Below are 15,962 nucleotides of genomic sequence, written 5' to 3' on the forward strand. Positions count from 1 at the left end.
CACCTTTCTGAGGAGGGGATTACTACTGTCCCCATTTTGCAGATGAAGAAACAAAGATTCAGAGGTGGGAAGTGAGTTTGAAAGGTCACACAGCCAGGGAGAGGCAGACGCCAATACTTGATCCCAAGTCTAGCTGACTTGGATGCAGGACAGGCACGTTCATCTTCCGTCCAGATGCCAGGGCCTATGGCAAGGGGTCATTGAGGTTTGGACAGAGTGATTACAGGAACCACTCACTGCCCAAACACAGAACCCGGAAACCCTGGGCAGCCCTGGTGGCCCAGCAGTTTAGTGCCGCCTTTAGCCCTGGGGTGTGATCCTGGAGACCCTGGATCAAGTCCCATGTCGGGGTCCCTGCGTGGAGCCTGCTTCTTCCTCTGCCTGTGTCTCTGCCTCTCTCTGTGTGTCTGTCATGTATAAATAAATAAAATCTTTTAAAAAATAAATCATTAAAAAAAAAAGAACCCGGAAACCCTCTAAACTTCTCCTTCCTCTTGCACCAGCAGCCCTGTCTTAGTGTAGTAAAAACACTTCCCCAAGCAGCCTCGGCCACAAGAAGCAGAAACAACCTTGCCCACGGGTCCCATTTCAGGCTCTAACACCCACCAAATCGAAGAACGGTGGCCAACTTTGGGAATGCAGGAGAAACTTGTGCCCCTTGCCATGACCACCCCTACGCATCTGGCCCACTGTCTTCCCTGCTCCTGGCTGCTGATGCTGCTCCTGGTCTTCTTTGGTGAGTGGGATCTGGGACAGAACAGGACCCTGCCCTGGCTTGTCCCAGAGAGGGCCACCAGGGTCTCTGGCATGCCTAGAGGGGCTCGACCCCACCAAGAGGGAATGGGAATGGGGAGCTGAGAGATCTCCTGATCCCAGCAGAGTGCAGATCCAGTGTCCAAAAAAGGAGGACTTCTTGGGAGGCAGCACAGTGAAGTTAAGTTCCCAGGCTCTGGGCTCTCACTGAATGGGCTCTGGCTCCAACTCCCATGTGCCCATGTCACATGCCACATCACTGTCCTCTTCCACAAAGAGGGCTGCTAATGAGGTGCTGTGAATATTAAGTGTAAAAATGGGGAGGCTCAGGGCACCTGGGTGGCTCAGTCAGTTAAGCGTCTGCCTTTGGCTCAGATCATGATCTTAAGGTCCTGGGATGGAACCTCAAATCGGGCACCCTGCTCAGCAGGGAGTCTACTTCTCCCTCTCCCTCTGCCCCTCTCCTCAAGCTTGTGCTCTCTCGATCTCTCCTGCTCTTTCTCAATAGATAAAATCTGTTTTAAAAAAACACTTATTAACTAAATAAATATAAATAAGAATGGTGATGCTCAGCCCAGGATCAGTGACATAATTTGCTGGGCCCAGTGCAAAATATAAACACAGGTTCAAAAAGTATTGAGAACTTTAAGACAGCAACAGCTGAGCATTAACACAAGCATGAGGCCCTGTGTGGCCACACAAACTGAACATCCATAAACCAGCATGGGCTCAGCCTGAGAAATCTAGGCTCAACCTCACCACGGATTGCTTCAAGAAACTTCTCTCTGAGCCTCAGTTTTCCTGTCTGTAAAATGGGGTTAATCATGGGACCTACTTCGTGACTTTATTTGGAGGATCCAATGAGATCATACCTCTAAGCACCTGGCACATATACAGATTTAGTAACTGTTGGCTGTTATTATCCTACCTGTGTCTTCTCTAAGTCAGGATCAGGCTGATTTAGCTCCTGAGTCCTGGGGCACCTGGGTTCAGCTCAACCTCTGAACCCAAGTACCTCTGATCCAGCAGGCAGGATGCTGGGCTTTTAGCAGGCTCATTCCATCTCCCGTCTATCTGGGCCACTGTCCCAGCTCCTGTTGAGACCCAGATCCTGCTCATCTCACCTTGGGTCCTCCAGAATGGTCACCTCCCAGAGGGGCCCTGGTGGGCTCAGATCTGGGGCCAGACCTGGCTACTCCTTCATTCCCCGGCTGTGATTTGGGGCACCGCTTCGCTTCTCTGAACTGGTTTCCCTGATTGGAAAATGTGAATTGTAATTCCTATTGCTTATTCCACAAATACTCTTGAGTATCCACTGCATTTTAGGCTAGAAAGTCACATGCATAAACTACCCAGGATCAAATATTTTTGAAAAATATGGGTTTTATACCAGGCTTCCGAAATGGAACCCCTCATCACAGACCAAGTAAGGCAGGGCAGAAAATAGGTGGGAAGGAACCCCAGGGCTGTGGGCAAGGGGCTGCTCCAGCCCTGAAGACAAGGTACCCAGGACATTTCCCAAAGTCCATGGGATGACACAGAGGGAGAACCAAGAAGGGGACAGCAGGAAGAGGTGAGTGGAACAGGGCTTCCTTTCATTGGGGTACAATTGACATACAACAAATGACACATATTTAACATGTACACTTTCGTAAATTTTGTTGGGTTTTAGATATACTTTCACTCCTGTGTACTCATCACCAAAATCAGTATAATGAATATACCCAAGACCCACAAAACTTTCCTTGTGATTCATCTTTTCCACTTCTCCTCCTCTCCAGGCAACCACTTATCTGCTTTCTGTCATTATAGACTAGTTTGCATTTTCTAAAACTTGATACAAGATCATGCAGTATGTACTCCTTTTTGTCAGATTTCTTTTCCTCGGCATAACTATTTTGACCTTAATTCATGTTGTTGCACATATTAATAGTTCATGCATGTCTTTTCATTTCTACCCTCTGTATGGATAAGCCACAGCTTGTTTTTCCATTCAAACCAGACATTTGGCGGGCTTGCAATTTGGGACTGTCACAAATAAAGCATTTATAGATGCTCACATACAAGTCTTTATATGGACTTATGCTTTCATTTCTCTTGGGAAAATGCTTAACAACATGACTGGATCATATGATACCTATGTGTTGAACTTTTAAGACACCTCCAAACTGAAAGGGGAACCCTCCTGCACTGTTGGTGGGAATGTGAACTGGTGCAGCCACTCTGGAAAACTGTGTGGAGGTTCCTCAAAGAGTTAAAAATAGACCTGCCCTACGACCCAGCAATTGCACTGCTGGGGATTTACCCCAAAGATACAGATGCAGTGAAACGCCGGGACACCTGCACCCTGATGTTTATAGCAGCAATGTCCACAATAGCCAAACTGTGGAAGGAGCCTCGGTGTCCATCGAGAGATGAATGGATAAAGAAGCTGTGGTCTATGTATACAATGGAATATTACTGAGCCATTAGAAATGACAAATACTCACCATTTGCTTCGACGTGGATGGAACTGGAGGGTATTATGCTGAGTGAAATAAGTCAATTGGAGAAGGACAAACATTATATAGTCTCATTCATTTGGGGAATATAAAAAATAGTGAAAGGGAATAAAGGGGAAAGGAGAAAAAAATGAGTGGGAAATATCAGAGAGGGAGACAGAACATGAGAGACTCCTAACTCTGGGAAACGAACTAGGGGTGGTAGAAGGGGAGGTGGGTGGGGGGTGGGGGTGACTGGGTGACAGGCACTGAGGTGGATACTTGACAGGATGAGCACTGGGTGTTATTCTATATGTTGGCAAATTGAACACCAATAAAAAATAAATTTATTTAAAAAAGACACTTCCAAACTGTTTTCCAAGAAGGTTGTACCATTTTGCATTCTCATCAGCAACGTATGAAGATATTTCTTCTATATGTTCGCCAACACCTGGTATGGTCAATCTTTTTAATTTTAGTCATTCCCACAGGTGTGTAGTAATAGCTCATTGTGGTTTTAATTTCACTTGCCTAATGTGTAATGTTGCTGGACTTCTTTCATGTGCATCCTTTTTGGTCAAGTGTCTCTTCAACTCTCATTTTTTTTAAAGATTTATTTATTTATTTTAGAAAGAGAGAGAGTGTGCACACACGTGGGCACATGAAGGTGGAGGGTGGGCAGAAAGAGAGGGAGGGCAAGAGAACCCCAAGCAGGCTCCACACCTAGTACAGAGCCTCTGTTTGGCCCCATCCCAAGATCCCAAGATCATGACCCAAGCCAAAATCAGGAGTCAGACACCCAACCAACTGAGTCACCTGGGTGCCCCTCGACTCCCATTTACTTTTCGACTCCCATTTTTAAACTGTTTTTCTTATTATTGAGTTTTGAGAGTTTTTAATATATTCTGGTTACAAATCTTTTATCAGATATATACTTTGCAAAGATTTTCTCCAACTCTGTAGGTTGTCTTTTTTATTCTCTTACAAATGTCTTTTGAACAGCAAAAATGCTTAGTTTTCATAAAATCCAATTTATTAATTTGTTCTTTTATGGATTGTGATTTTGTTGTTGTATCTAAATGTATGGCAGAATTCACTAGTGAGGCCCTCTGGGCTTGCAGTTTTCTTTGTGGGAAAGTTTTTAATACAGGTTAAATGTTTTAATTAGATAATAGGGCTACTTAGGTTATCTATTTTTTCTTGACGGAGCTTTGGTAACCATTTGTGTTTTTCAAGGAATTTGTCCCTTTGTCAGTATATATAGCCATGAACTTTCCATAGTATTCCCTTATTCCCATAGTTCTTTAATATCTGTAAAGTCTGTACTGCTGCCACCTCTCTCATTCCTGACTGGCCATATCTCTCTCTCTCTCTCTCTCTCTCTCTCTCTCTTTCACCCTCTCTCTTTCACTATAGCTATAGATTTATCAATTATAATGATCTTCTCAAAGATTTCATTCTTACTGATTTTTCTCTGTTGTTTTCCATTTCTTTACTTTGTTGCTTTTCACTCAGATATTTGTGGTTTCCTTTCTTCTTCTTACTTTGGGTTTAATTTCCTCTTTTTTCCTTATTTCTTCTTTTTTATTATTTTTTTTTTTTAGAAACAAAGAGCAGGAGCAGTGAGGGAGGAGCAGAGGGAAAGGAACAGAAAGAATCCCAAGCAGGCTCCACACTGAGCACAGAGACCAACACAGAGTTCATCCCCAGAACCTTGAGATCACAACCCAAGCCCAAATTGAGAGCTGGATGGAGGATGGATGCCCAACCAACTGAACCAACTAGGAGCCCCTCCTTGTTTCTTAAAGTAGTGACTAAGGCCATTCATTTAAGTCCTTTCTTCTTTCCTAATATAGTCATATAATGCTATAAATTTCCCTATACATTCCACAAATTTTATTATTGTTTTCATTTTCATTTGGATCAAAATACTTTTTTTAAGATTTTATTTATTTATTCATGAGAGACACAGAGAGAAAGAGAGGCAGAGACACAGGCAGAGGGAGAAGCAGGCTCTATGCAGAGAGCCCAATGCGGGACTTGATCCCGGGACTCAATCCCAGGACTCCAGGATCATGCCTCAGGCTGAAGGCAGGCGCCAAACTGCTAAGCCACCCAGGGATCCCCAGATCAAAATACTTTCTAATTTCCCTTTTATTTTGTCTTTAACTCATGTGTTATTGGAAAGTGTGTTATTTAGCTTGTGAATTATCTCAGGGTTTCCTGGGCATCTGTCTGCTATTGATTCTAATTTAATTCCACTGTGGTCAAAGATTATGCTTGAATTATTTTAAACTTGTTGAGACTATTTTTATGACTCAGAATATGCTCTATCTTTGCAAATGTTCTTTGTGCATTTGAAAAGAACTGTATATCCTGCTATTTGGGGGCATAGTGTTCTATAAATATCAATTAGGCTAAGTTAGTTGATAGTGCTTTTCAAGTCTTCTGTATTCTTTCTGACTTTCTGCCTACATGTTCTATCAACTATGAAAAGAAGGATATTGAAATCTCAGAGCATAGCTGTGTATTTGTCTGTTTCCCCCTAACATTTTACTGGATTTTGCTTCATATACTTTGAAGTCCTATTATCTGTTGCACAAATGTTTGGGATTTGTGTATCTTCTTGTTTAATTTGCTCCTTTATCATTATGAAGCAACATTCTTTACTCCTAGAGATATTCTTTGCTCTAAAATCTACTTTACCTGATACTAATATAGCCACTCCAGCTTTCCTTTGATTAGTGTCCATATGCTATAGCTTTTTCCATCATTTTCCTTTTAACATATGTGCACCTTTAATATTTAAAATGCATTTTTATAGGCAACAGATAGTTAGGTCTTACTTTTTTATCCAATCCAACAATCTCTAACTTTTACATATGTATTTAGAACATTTACATTCAAAGTGACTTTTTATAGGATTAGATTTAGATATTACTACCTTCCTATTTGTCCAATTTGTTCTTTGTTCCCTTTTTACTCTTTTTCTGTCTTCTTTTGATTGTTGAATATTTTTATAATGCTATTTCATCTCTTTCATTGGCTTATTAGCTGTAACTATTTTGTCATTTAGTGGTATAAAGTTTATAGTATACATCTGTAATTGATTGCAACCTACCTTTAAGTAACAGCATACCATTCAGCATACAGTATAGGAAACTTTTGAAAGTATCCTAGTGTTTCCCCCTTCCAGTCTTTGGTTGCTGTCAGAGCTTCACTTAAACATGTGTTAAAGCCTCACAATGGAATATTGTTTGTTTTTATCATTTCAGGACCTTGCTTTTCAGATTTGCTAGATGAGACCAGAGCACTTCTTTCTGAGTAATCTCTTCTGTCCTTTCTACCCATTGCTCTGTCAATCATGAGGTTTTCCAGTTTGGCTGGTGAGGACAGGCACTATTCTCAGCCCTGTGCTGAGTGGAGGGCACCACTCAGTGCACGTGTACGAGGTGCAAGGAAACTACTGAGACCAGGGAACAGACCGCCATAAAGGATTAGAGAGAATAGATCTAGATCTGACTTGCTCACATTATGGTATTTGAGGGTGGATGCTGCCAAACTGCTCAGAACTTAAGACACCAAGGACAAAAGCAATCCCTAGGACTGAGCATGAGGTATCACTTAATCACAACTGTGAGGCAGTTCTTGTAGAGGCTAGCAGCACAAGCCTAGCAGGCAGAAGAGGAATTTAGAATTCCACATTCCCCCACCCCCACCCCAGGAAATGTCTGCCTCACATCCCTACTCCCCTACCTCACTTTCAACTGAGAAACATCATGATTTCCTGCAAACCTATATCTTGGAGTGAGACCAAGTCATTCACCAGGCCTGATGGTCACATACACCAGGGGACAGTCGGGACACAAAGCTGATGACCTGTATTGATTAGAACCTTAAGTCATAGGCAGCCTGGGTGGCTTAGCGGTTTAGTGCTGCCTTCAGCCCAGGGCATGTTCCTGGAGACCTGGGATGGAGTCCCATGTCGGGCTCCCTGCATGGAGCCTGCTTCTCCCTCTGCCTGTGTCTCTGACTCTCTCTCTCTCTCATAAATACATTTTTTAAATCTTAAAAAAAAAAAAAGAAAAGAAAAGAAAAAGAAACGTAAGTCACCTGATCTGAGTCCAGATCCTCAGTCATACTGCTAATGGAATGCCTTGGTCCCCTCATGTTTCTTCCCCATTAGGTTTCCTCATCTCAAAAATGGAGGTAATAACTCATGCCTCAGGGAGTTCTTGAGGGGAACACCTGAGATGATGTTTATTACCCAGGTATGAAAGAACTTGCATGAGAGGCCTTGGTCCTCTTTCTCTGTGCCTGTTTTAAGGCCCAACTCAGCAGTTCAACAACCAAAATAGACCCACTTCCCTACACACCAACAAGCATTGCAGTTTTTTTTTAAAGATTTTGTTTATTTATTCATGAGAGACACAGAGAAAGAGAGAGGCAGAGAGAGAAGCAGGCTCCATGCAGGGGTCCTGATGTGGGACTCGACCCCGGGACTCCAGGATCACGTCCTGTGCCTAAGGCAGGCGCTAAACCACTGAGCCACCCAGGGATCCCCCAAGCATTGCAGTTTGGCAAAGAATTCACACAAGACACCTGAAAATAATATAATGTTATATTCAACTCTACTTCAAATTAAAAAATGTTTTGAGGTGCCTGGGTGGCTCAGTCAGTTAAGCGTCTGCCTTCAGCTCAGGTCATGATCCCAGAGTCCTGGGATCGAGCCCCATGTCTGGCTCCCTGTTCCACAGGGAGTCTATTTATCCCTTTCCTCTCTGCACATGGTCTCTCTCATGAGTAATTCTGTGTCTCTCTCTCAAATAGATAAATATTTTTTTAAAAATTTTTAAAGTTATAGAACTGCATACAGGACATAAAATTTCTGGTATTTACTGTATGTAAATAATACCTCAATAAAGTAGTTTTTTTTAAGAAAAGAATTCACGGGGGTGGGGCAAGGGGCATCTGGCCGACTCAGTTGGTAGAGCATATGACTCTTGTTCTCAATGTTGTGAGTTCAAGTCCCATGTTAGGCACAGAAATTACTTTAAAATTTTTAAAAATTCATTAATTTTAAAAAGAATCCACAGGAAACAAGGAGGATGTTTACACTAAACACCACCGTGCACACACTTTGTGTGATACATTTGTGAGCTGAGAGCTGAGAGCAGGGGCTCCAGAAACAGACTGTCACATTCTTATTGGATGAGGTATTAGTTTGGGTGGCCATAACAGACTGGTGGTTTAAATGTATTTTCTCATACTTCTGGAGACTGGAAGTCTAGGTATCAGCAGGGTTGGTTTCTTCTGAGGCTTCTCTTCTTAGCTTACAGATGACCATCCTCTCCCTATACCTCCATGTGGGCCTCCCTCTTTGTGTATCTGTGTCCTAATCTACTCTTCTTCTAAGGACACCAGTCATATTGGATTAGGGTCCACCCTCATCCTCTAATTTTAACTTAATTTCCTCTTTAACAACCCTATCTCCAAATGAAGCCACATTCAGAGGTACTGGGGGTTAGGACCCCAACATATGAATTTGGCCAGGGAGACACAATTCAGCCCATAAATAGTGATCCTGGGAAACTTACCTAATCATCTGGGCTGTCAGGGTCTTCTGTGAAGATAGGAATAATGCTGCCCACGTCACAGGAGCGTTGGCAAGAATAGATGTGGTAAGCCACACAGGGCTTGGGACATGGTGAGCACTTAAGTGCCACTTATTATTTGTAAGTTCTCCATTCAATAGTTCTGTCCTGCCTCTTCAGCCAACCTCCCCATCTTTTGCACTTCCCTCTCCCAGCAACATCCCTCCAGTGTTGTAATTGTTCTTGGCCAGCCAATGACTAGGTTGGATTAAGCTCACCTCTTAAGGCTCCAGTTCCTTCCTGCTAAGCACAAATCCTTTCTTCCTCTGTTGTAGGAGCCTCTGAGCCGAGCTATGGGAGTAAATGGCAGGTGCTACAGCCTGAGGGTCGTATGCTGGTGGCAGAAGGTAACACACTCCTACTTCGGTGTACAGTGGATGGCTCCTGCACTGATGACATGATTAAATGGGTCAAGGTGAGCCATCAGGACAAGGAGGAGATTTATAACTTCAAACACGGCTTCTTTCCTGGAGTCATGCCATTGATCCAACGGACATTGGAGCCACTTAATTGTGACTATTCCATCTATATCTACAATGTCACCAGCAGGCATGCTGGAACCTACCACTGTGTGTGGTTTGGTAACAAGAATGAGAACTCAGAAAAGACACTGCAGGAGGGCACCTCAGTGTTTGTGAAGGGTGAGTATCAGGGCTCTGCGGGTCTTAGCACCTGGCTCTGATCTGTGTCCCTGCATCAGCCGCCTTTAACCACAACCATGCCGTACACACAAATCCCAGTGGCACACAAAATAAGTGTGTCCCATCACACATGTACAGACAGCTGGAGTGGTTCTGCTCCACATGCCTTGTTCCAGGGCCACGTCTCATTGCAGCTACCTAGGGTACATCTGTGTCGTGGAGATGGCAGGAGCAAAGAGAACAAGTCCCAAAGCCTCAGGCACATTTCTAGCTTCTAACCACGTAATGTCTACTAACAGCCCATTGGCTAAAGCAAGTCACTTGGCTAAGCTCAAAGGGAGAGACCGTGATGTGTGCCTTGCCACAGTGAGGCCACGGCAGGAGCAGGGATGTACCATACTACCAGAGGACTCAAGAGCTAGGGCTGATCCTTTCATCGACCTCACTCCCCATATAATAAGTCATGCTATCTGTAAGCCCGGCAGCGGTGACCTGGGCACTCAAATCCTGATCCTGCCATTCGAGAAGAGTGTGTTAAATTGATCACTTCAGCTCTACACAGTTCAAGTGCTTAACTTGTAGGATAGGTGACATAATTCCTACTTGGAGGGTCATTCGGGTGATGAAATAGAAGAACAGTCTACAGAACACCATGTAGACTGTTGACAGAATGTCTGTGTAAGGTGGCTGGGGGCAGAGGGAAGGGTTAATTTTTAACTTGATGCAAGCATGTCATAAAGGTTTCTCAGACTCCTTCCAAGCTGTGACAGGTACCTTCTCTTGGTCCTACAGTCCTCTGGGTTTTCAAGCTCAGGAGGATTTTCTGGGCCATCTCTATCTACCACCAGACTGAGAACTTTCCTAGCAGGACATCTGTATGTCTTGCTAAGCTTCATTTTTCTCAATCTTAAACATCAGCACATAGTAGGTACTAGAAATTTCTTTACTGAATGAATCAACCTGAGAGTAATGGGGGGATGCAGAGGGAGTTACTGAGTAGAGAAATCAGGGAAAGGGGAGGGAGGGAAGATATGAGGGAGGTAATGAGCAGACAGTGGAGGAGGAAACAGAATACCACAAGGCCCCTCTCTTTGACTTCAGAAGCCGGGGACCCAGAGCCAGACCTCTGGATCATTCAGCCCCAGGAATTGGTATTGGCAACCATCGGAGACAATGTATTCCTGAACTGCACAGTGCTTGGAGATGGTCCCCCAGGTGCCATCAGGTGGTTTCGGGGAACTGGTCTGAGCCGGGAGGCCATTTACAACTTTGAAGGCATCTCCCATCCTAATGTGACAGCAGTCCAGGCCTCCAGGAGGGATTTTAGCATTCTGCTGCAAGGCGTCTCCACTGAACATGAGGGCACCTACTACTGTGTCAAGTTTCATAGGAAATTCAACAGACAATACCTGTCTGGAATGGGCACCAGACTGAGAGTAAAAGGTGAGACAGGTGGTGAGGGGATGAGGGAAGGGGGAGGCGTTGGGGGTAAGAGGAACGTGGCCTACAACGAACTTTCCATCATGTCCCAAATAAGCCAGCTGTTCTCAGCCTCCAACCTTTACAAAAGTTGTTCCGCTGTCTGGAATTCTTTCTTCTTCTCTCTGAAGAACTCCTACTCATCATTCAAGGCCTACCACAAATAGCCCCTCCTCTGTGAAACCTTTTGTTTCTCCCAGGCAGAATTAATTTCTCCCCATTCTGGGCTCCACAAAACTTTGTATAGACCATTAATGATTTAACAACATCTGTTAAGTGCCTGTTTATTGTCCTGCACTGTATTAGGTGTGTAGATACTGCAATGAACCAGACATTGTCTCTACACCAGAGATGCTCCCACACGTCTAACTAGTCCCTCACAGTAGCAGGGTTTGACTTCTAGCCCCCATCCCAGATAGACTCATCTTGATGACTCCTGGTCCTAGCGCAGGGGCTCAGGAGATGGCAGGACAGAAAGAAAAGGGAAATGTGTGACTATCTCTCTTCCTTGCAGCAAAGCCCCCTTCTCCCCAAGAGACAGAACTCACCAATGAACATGTCGCCGGGATATTTCCATCAGGTGAGTGTACCTACGTCCTGGGAAGGTAACCAGTCCCCAAGGCAAGGGTGGCCAAACATGACGTGGGCCATGGGAAGGGAGCAGTCCCTGACTCCAAAGGCCACCTGTCACCAAGAAAGTCCCCAAGACTTCATCTTGACTGCAGAACCAGGAACCCATAGAACCATGTTGAAGCTCATTTAAAGAAGGGACTCTCTAACAGCCAGTGCTAACTATTCAGTAGGCAGTCTTGCCTGAGAAGTAGTGAGCTCCCTGAAGTCCAGTGCAAGGATACACCGTGAAACTGTACATCACGGTACTGGAGAACATGGCTTTGTAGCCAGGCATCCTGTATTGAGCCCCTTTCTAGCTGTGTGATTGTGGCAATTTGCCTCGCTCCTTGAATTTTTATAGTCCTACTCTGCGAAACTAGTGGGGAGAAGCAATAAGAATCAGAGAGCCTACCACTCAAGGTGGCATGTAGATCTAATGAGATCACATGTGCCAAATGCCCAGAACTGTGCATATCACATCACATCACATCACAAGGGCCCCTTGTGACTGAGGCGGGGCTGGGGGTGAGACTTAGGGTAGCGACCTCAGATGCTCCCTGTGGCTCAGCCCTGTTCCTGCCATTCTTGGGAGCTGTAACACCTGGTCCCATCACTTCTCTAACATATATGTCCCTGAGAAAATCATTTTCCCACTCTGAGTCTGCCTCCTCATCTGTACCAATTGCATTATTATCCTACCTTGCAAGATAAGTTGAGGGGTTATGTTAGGCAATTAGGAAGTGCTTAGCTCAAGGTCTGGGGCAGAGATGCTGAACAGCCAATAAATGAACACAGTTTTTTATTACTATCAGAGGTCAAGAATGCTGCCAAGATGACTAAACTTACGGGTAGGATATTGGGCAAAGCCTCTTTAGGCCCAGGATAGAGGGAGGGGTCTTTGGTCTCCTCTCTCAGTGTACAAAGAATGTGGCCCAGCAGCTGGGGCCAGACTTCCCTGTGGGGACACTGAGGTCTGGACTATTGGGGAATCACCCAGGGTCCTTCCTGAGTTCTCCCCTGCGTCCTCCAGACCTCCTGTCTGTGTTCACATCTCTGGTCCTGGGGCTGAAGGCAACAACCCTGGCTGCACTCCTGCTGGTCCTGGTTGCCTGCCAGAGGAGACCATGGCAAGAAGACGTCAAGACTCCAGGCCCAGCAAAACTGGGGCCACATTAGCTTGGGGCATGGGGCATGGAGCATGGGGAATGGGGCATGGGGCATGGGGCGTGGGTGAGGGGTCGGCCCCAGAGTGGGTCCTCTGAATCAGAGGGAGGCCAAGGCTCCCCAACCATTTCTCTGCCTCTGATCTCAACCTCCAGAGGCTCCCCAGGACTCATGCCAAACTCCGGGATCCACATACCTGGTTTCCACTCACCTGGTGAAGTCCCCCACTGGGCACTGACTGAACTCCCTTCTGATGTGCCGTGCTCTCCCTTCACAGCCCCTGTAAGCCCTCCTCCTCCTCCAAGGCTTTGCCCAGCCCTCTTCTCAGGATCCTTGTTCCTGCCACAGCCCCTTCTGGAGTGTCTGCCCCCTTCTGCCCCTCTCCACATTTTCTCATCCTTCAAGATTCAACTCAGAGTCCTTTCCAGAAGGTTTTCCTACGCATCTCTGAGCTTGCAGAGCCAGACTGGCCAGGCCCCCCCATTTACATCCTCCTCTCCCCATTTCCTGCCTTCTTTCCTTCCCTACTATGGGTGGCTTGGGTAGCTGTAATAGTTAAATTCAGGCTGGGCAACTTTAACAAAACTCTTAAATAACAGTGGCTTAACCCAGAAGAAAACTAATTTATCTTGTGATAACCAAGCATAAGCAGGCCAGGCAATAGAGGACTCCTTGATACTGAGACCTGAGATTCCTGGATCTTGCTACCAAGTCATGCCAGGCAGCAAGACTAGGGAAGAAGGCAGTGAAGAGAAGTAGGACCCTCTCCTTCAAGAGCATCGCTGAGAATTTGCCCACATCACCTCTGATTGGCTGGAATCTGGTCGCATAGTCACACCTAGTCGCAAGGAAGACTGGGAAATGTAGTCTTTATTCTGGCAGCAGTGTAGCCAGCTGTCATTTTTCACTAAAAGAACCAGAGGGCAAACATCAGTAGATAACCAGCAGTGTCTACTTCAGTGGCATAGAGGCAGCTGCCTCCTTGCTCTGTCTGACAGTTGAGTTCAATTCCCAGCTGAAACAGCACCTCTTTGTACCACCACCTCCACTAGGGCAGTATAATAGAGAGCAGTAGTTCTGAAGAAGAGGAGGCTTCTCCCCCAGCATACATTTTGCAATGTCTAGAGACACTTTCAGTTGTCACAACTTGGAGGTTGTCCTAACTGGCTATCACCATCTAGTGAGTTGGGATCAGGGATGCTGCTAAACACCCTGTAATACACAGGGCAGCCCCCACAACAAAGAGTTGTCTGGTCCAAAGCATCATAGTGCTGGGGCTGAGCAGCCCAATGTAGGGGAAAGTGTGACACACCTAGTTTGCAATTCCGAAGCCTCCATCCACTCCCTCTCAGTGTGCCCTTCCTGCCTCATCAGTCACTCCACCTCTTGGACTCTCATGGATAATAATGTGGACAACGATCATAATGTGGACTTTTCTGCATCGTATAAAAACTGATTCAATTCATATACTCAGGGCTTAATATGTGCTGTGTGCACCAAGTACCCTCGATACCTATGAACTCCCTTTTTGCTTTCCACGTGAACATTTACTAGCACCTACTCTGGGGGGAAGTGCATTAGTCTGGCTGGTTTTCATTATAACAACAGAAAAACAGCTTGCAAAATATAAGCCAAAGGGGCCGTTAGTTTACTCTGAGAGTCGCATAAATCGTTGAATTACCAGACATCAGAATAATGGCCCCCTGCCAGAAGATATCCACGTCCTAATCTCTGGAACCTGTGACTATGACCTCACATGGCAAAGAAAAGGACTTTGCAGCTGGAATTAAGGATCTTGAGATGGGGAGTTTATCTTCGATTATCTGGGTGAGCCCTAAATGCAATTGAGAGCATCCTGATGAGGGAGAGACAGAGGGAGTTTGAACACTGAGGAGGAGACAGCAATGTGACCACAGAGGCAAAGATGGAAGTGATGTGGCCATAAGTTAAAGAATGCCAGGAGCACCCAGGAGCTGGAAGAAGCCAGGACAGCTCTCCCCAGAGCCTCCAGAGGGAGCAGAGGCCCACTGACACCTTGACTCTGCCCAGTGATACGGATTTCAGACTCCTGGCCTCAGAACGATGAGACCATAAATTTCTGTTGTTCTAAAGCACCAGGTTTGTGGTCATTTGTCACAGTAGCCATGGGAGATTAACAGCAGGGAAGTGTGGAACTGAGCCACTGGAAAAACTGCTCTGCCCCCAAAACCTCCTGGACTTGCAGGGCCCTGCTTGATGTAGTCCCTGCAAACCAGCCCCCTCTCCAATCACTTCTCCCACTACCACCCGCCCACCTGACACCAACCTGATACCCATCTTGGCCTCGGCCATGCCACATTCTCTAACTCATCCAAGTCTCTCTCCTCCACGAGGGCTCCCAGGCTGCTCCGTCCACCATGACATCTCCATCCTTCTCATGCCTCATGCAGCTCACATGTTCTTCACCGCACTCATGACTGCCTGAAACAAAGGGGTGTGTATTTCCTTCATGATTGCCAGTTGTCTCCACTAGAACTTGAACTTACTGAGGGCAGGAGCCTAACTTCTTGTAGCCCTGCCATTCATTCATAAAAGTGGCTGAAGGTGACAGGGAGCCAGGCACTAATTAGTGTACTGAGAAATAAAGAGAAAAATCTGCTCTTTCAAGACATACCTACGACTGGGGGAAGACAGACAACAAGCAAGTAAATGTAGATAAGTAACATGTCACATGATGGTGAATGCTAAAGGAATAATAGGGCTGAAGGAGGAGTCTGGCGGGGGGGGGCATGCCAGAACAAGGTAGAGGAGATACATTTTATTTAAGGTGGTCAGAAGGGTCCCCACAGGTAAAGTGAGCAGAGACTTGAAGGGAGTGAGTAGAGAGTTGCCGATAACTGGAGGGGAGAACGTAATAGGCGCAAGGAACAGCAAGGGCAAAGACTCTGAAGCAGGAGTGTGCTTGACAGGACACAGGAAGCGTAAGCACCAAGCAGATGCTTGGCACATGTTAGACCCCTGTAACATCTGAGGGGGTGTAGAGGGTAGAAGTAAAGTCCACAGTCTTGGGAATCTACTCAGATTCAAATTCCAGTTCTCCTAATCATCTCTTGGGTGAGTTTGTTTCTCTCACAGTGTGTTGGTTTCCTTGGTTTCCATAAACTGGTAACAACATTAGCATCTCCCTTCTTAGGTATTTT

The 15,962-nt window shown here is 45.6% G+C and overlaps 1 protein-coding gene and 1 long non-coding RNA gene across 4 annotated transcripts; one reads left to right on the forward strand and one right to left on the reverse strand.

The window, feature by feature from the left end:
* Positions 1 to 518: 518 nt before the first annotated feature.
* On the forward strand, positions 519 to 14,897 carry SIRPB2 (signal regulatory protein beta 2). Of its 3 annotated transcripts, none has more exons than XM_025469563.3 (5): positions 519 to 736; positions 9,163 to 9,528; positions 10,630 to 10,971; positions 11,522 to 11,587; positions 12,939 to 14,897. In XM_025469563.3, the coding sequence occupies exons 1-5, from the start codon at positions 637 to 639 to the stop codon at positions 13,019 to 13,021; spliced, it is 957 nt and encodes a 318-aa protein (XP_025325348.1). In that variant the 5' UTR covers positions 519 to 636; the 3' UTR covers positions 13,022 to 14,897. The 3 variants fall into 3 exon arrangements, with proteins under 3 accessions (XP_025325348.1, XP_025325347.1, XP_035561433.1); XM_025469562.3 differs by having other exon boundaries at positions 520 to 736; positions 12,650 to 14,897; XM_035705540.2 differs by having other exon boundaries at positions 520 to 736; positions 10,633 to 10,971; positions 12,650 to 14,897.
* LOC112673715 (uncharacterized) lies at positions 7,352 to 12,058 on the reverse strand. Its single transcript, XR_003145010.3, has 3 exons — positions 11,556 to 12,058; positions 9,106 to 9,276; positions 7,352 to 8,876 (listed from the first exon to the last, which is right to left on the reverse strand). It is a non-coding gene; the product is annotated as an uncharacterized LOC112673715 (long non-coding RNA).
* Positions 14,898 to 15,962: the final 1,065 nt, after the last annotated feature.

Source organism: Canis lupus, chromosome 24 (genome assembly GCF_003254725.2).
Source record: "Canis lupus dingo isolate Sandy chromosome 24, ASM325472v2, whole genome shotgun sequence".
NCBI lineage: Eukaryota > Metazoa > Chordata > Mammalia > Carnivora > Canidae > Canis > Canis lupus.

What these genes read in the sequence shown, in the direction of transcription:
- SIRPB2 (XM_025469562.3), top strand. Translation starts at nt 637, where the DNA reads ATGCAGGAGAAACTTGTGCCCCTTGCCATGACCACCCCTACGCATCTG. An exon ending in CACCTCAGTGTTTGTGAAGG is followed by an intron (nt 9,529 to 10,629) that starts GTGAGTATCAGG and finishes CTTTGACTTCAG; the next exon opens with AAGCCGGGGACCCAGAGCCA. An exon ending in CACCAGACTGAGAGTAAAAG is followed by an intron (nt 10,972 to 11,521) that starts GTGAGACAGGTG and finishes TCTTCCTTGCAG; the next exon opens with CAAAGCCCCCTTCTCCCCAA.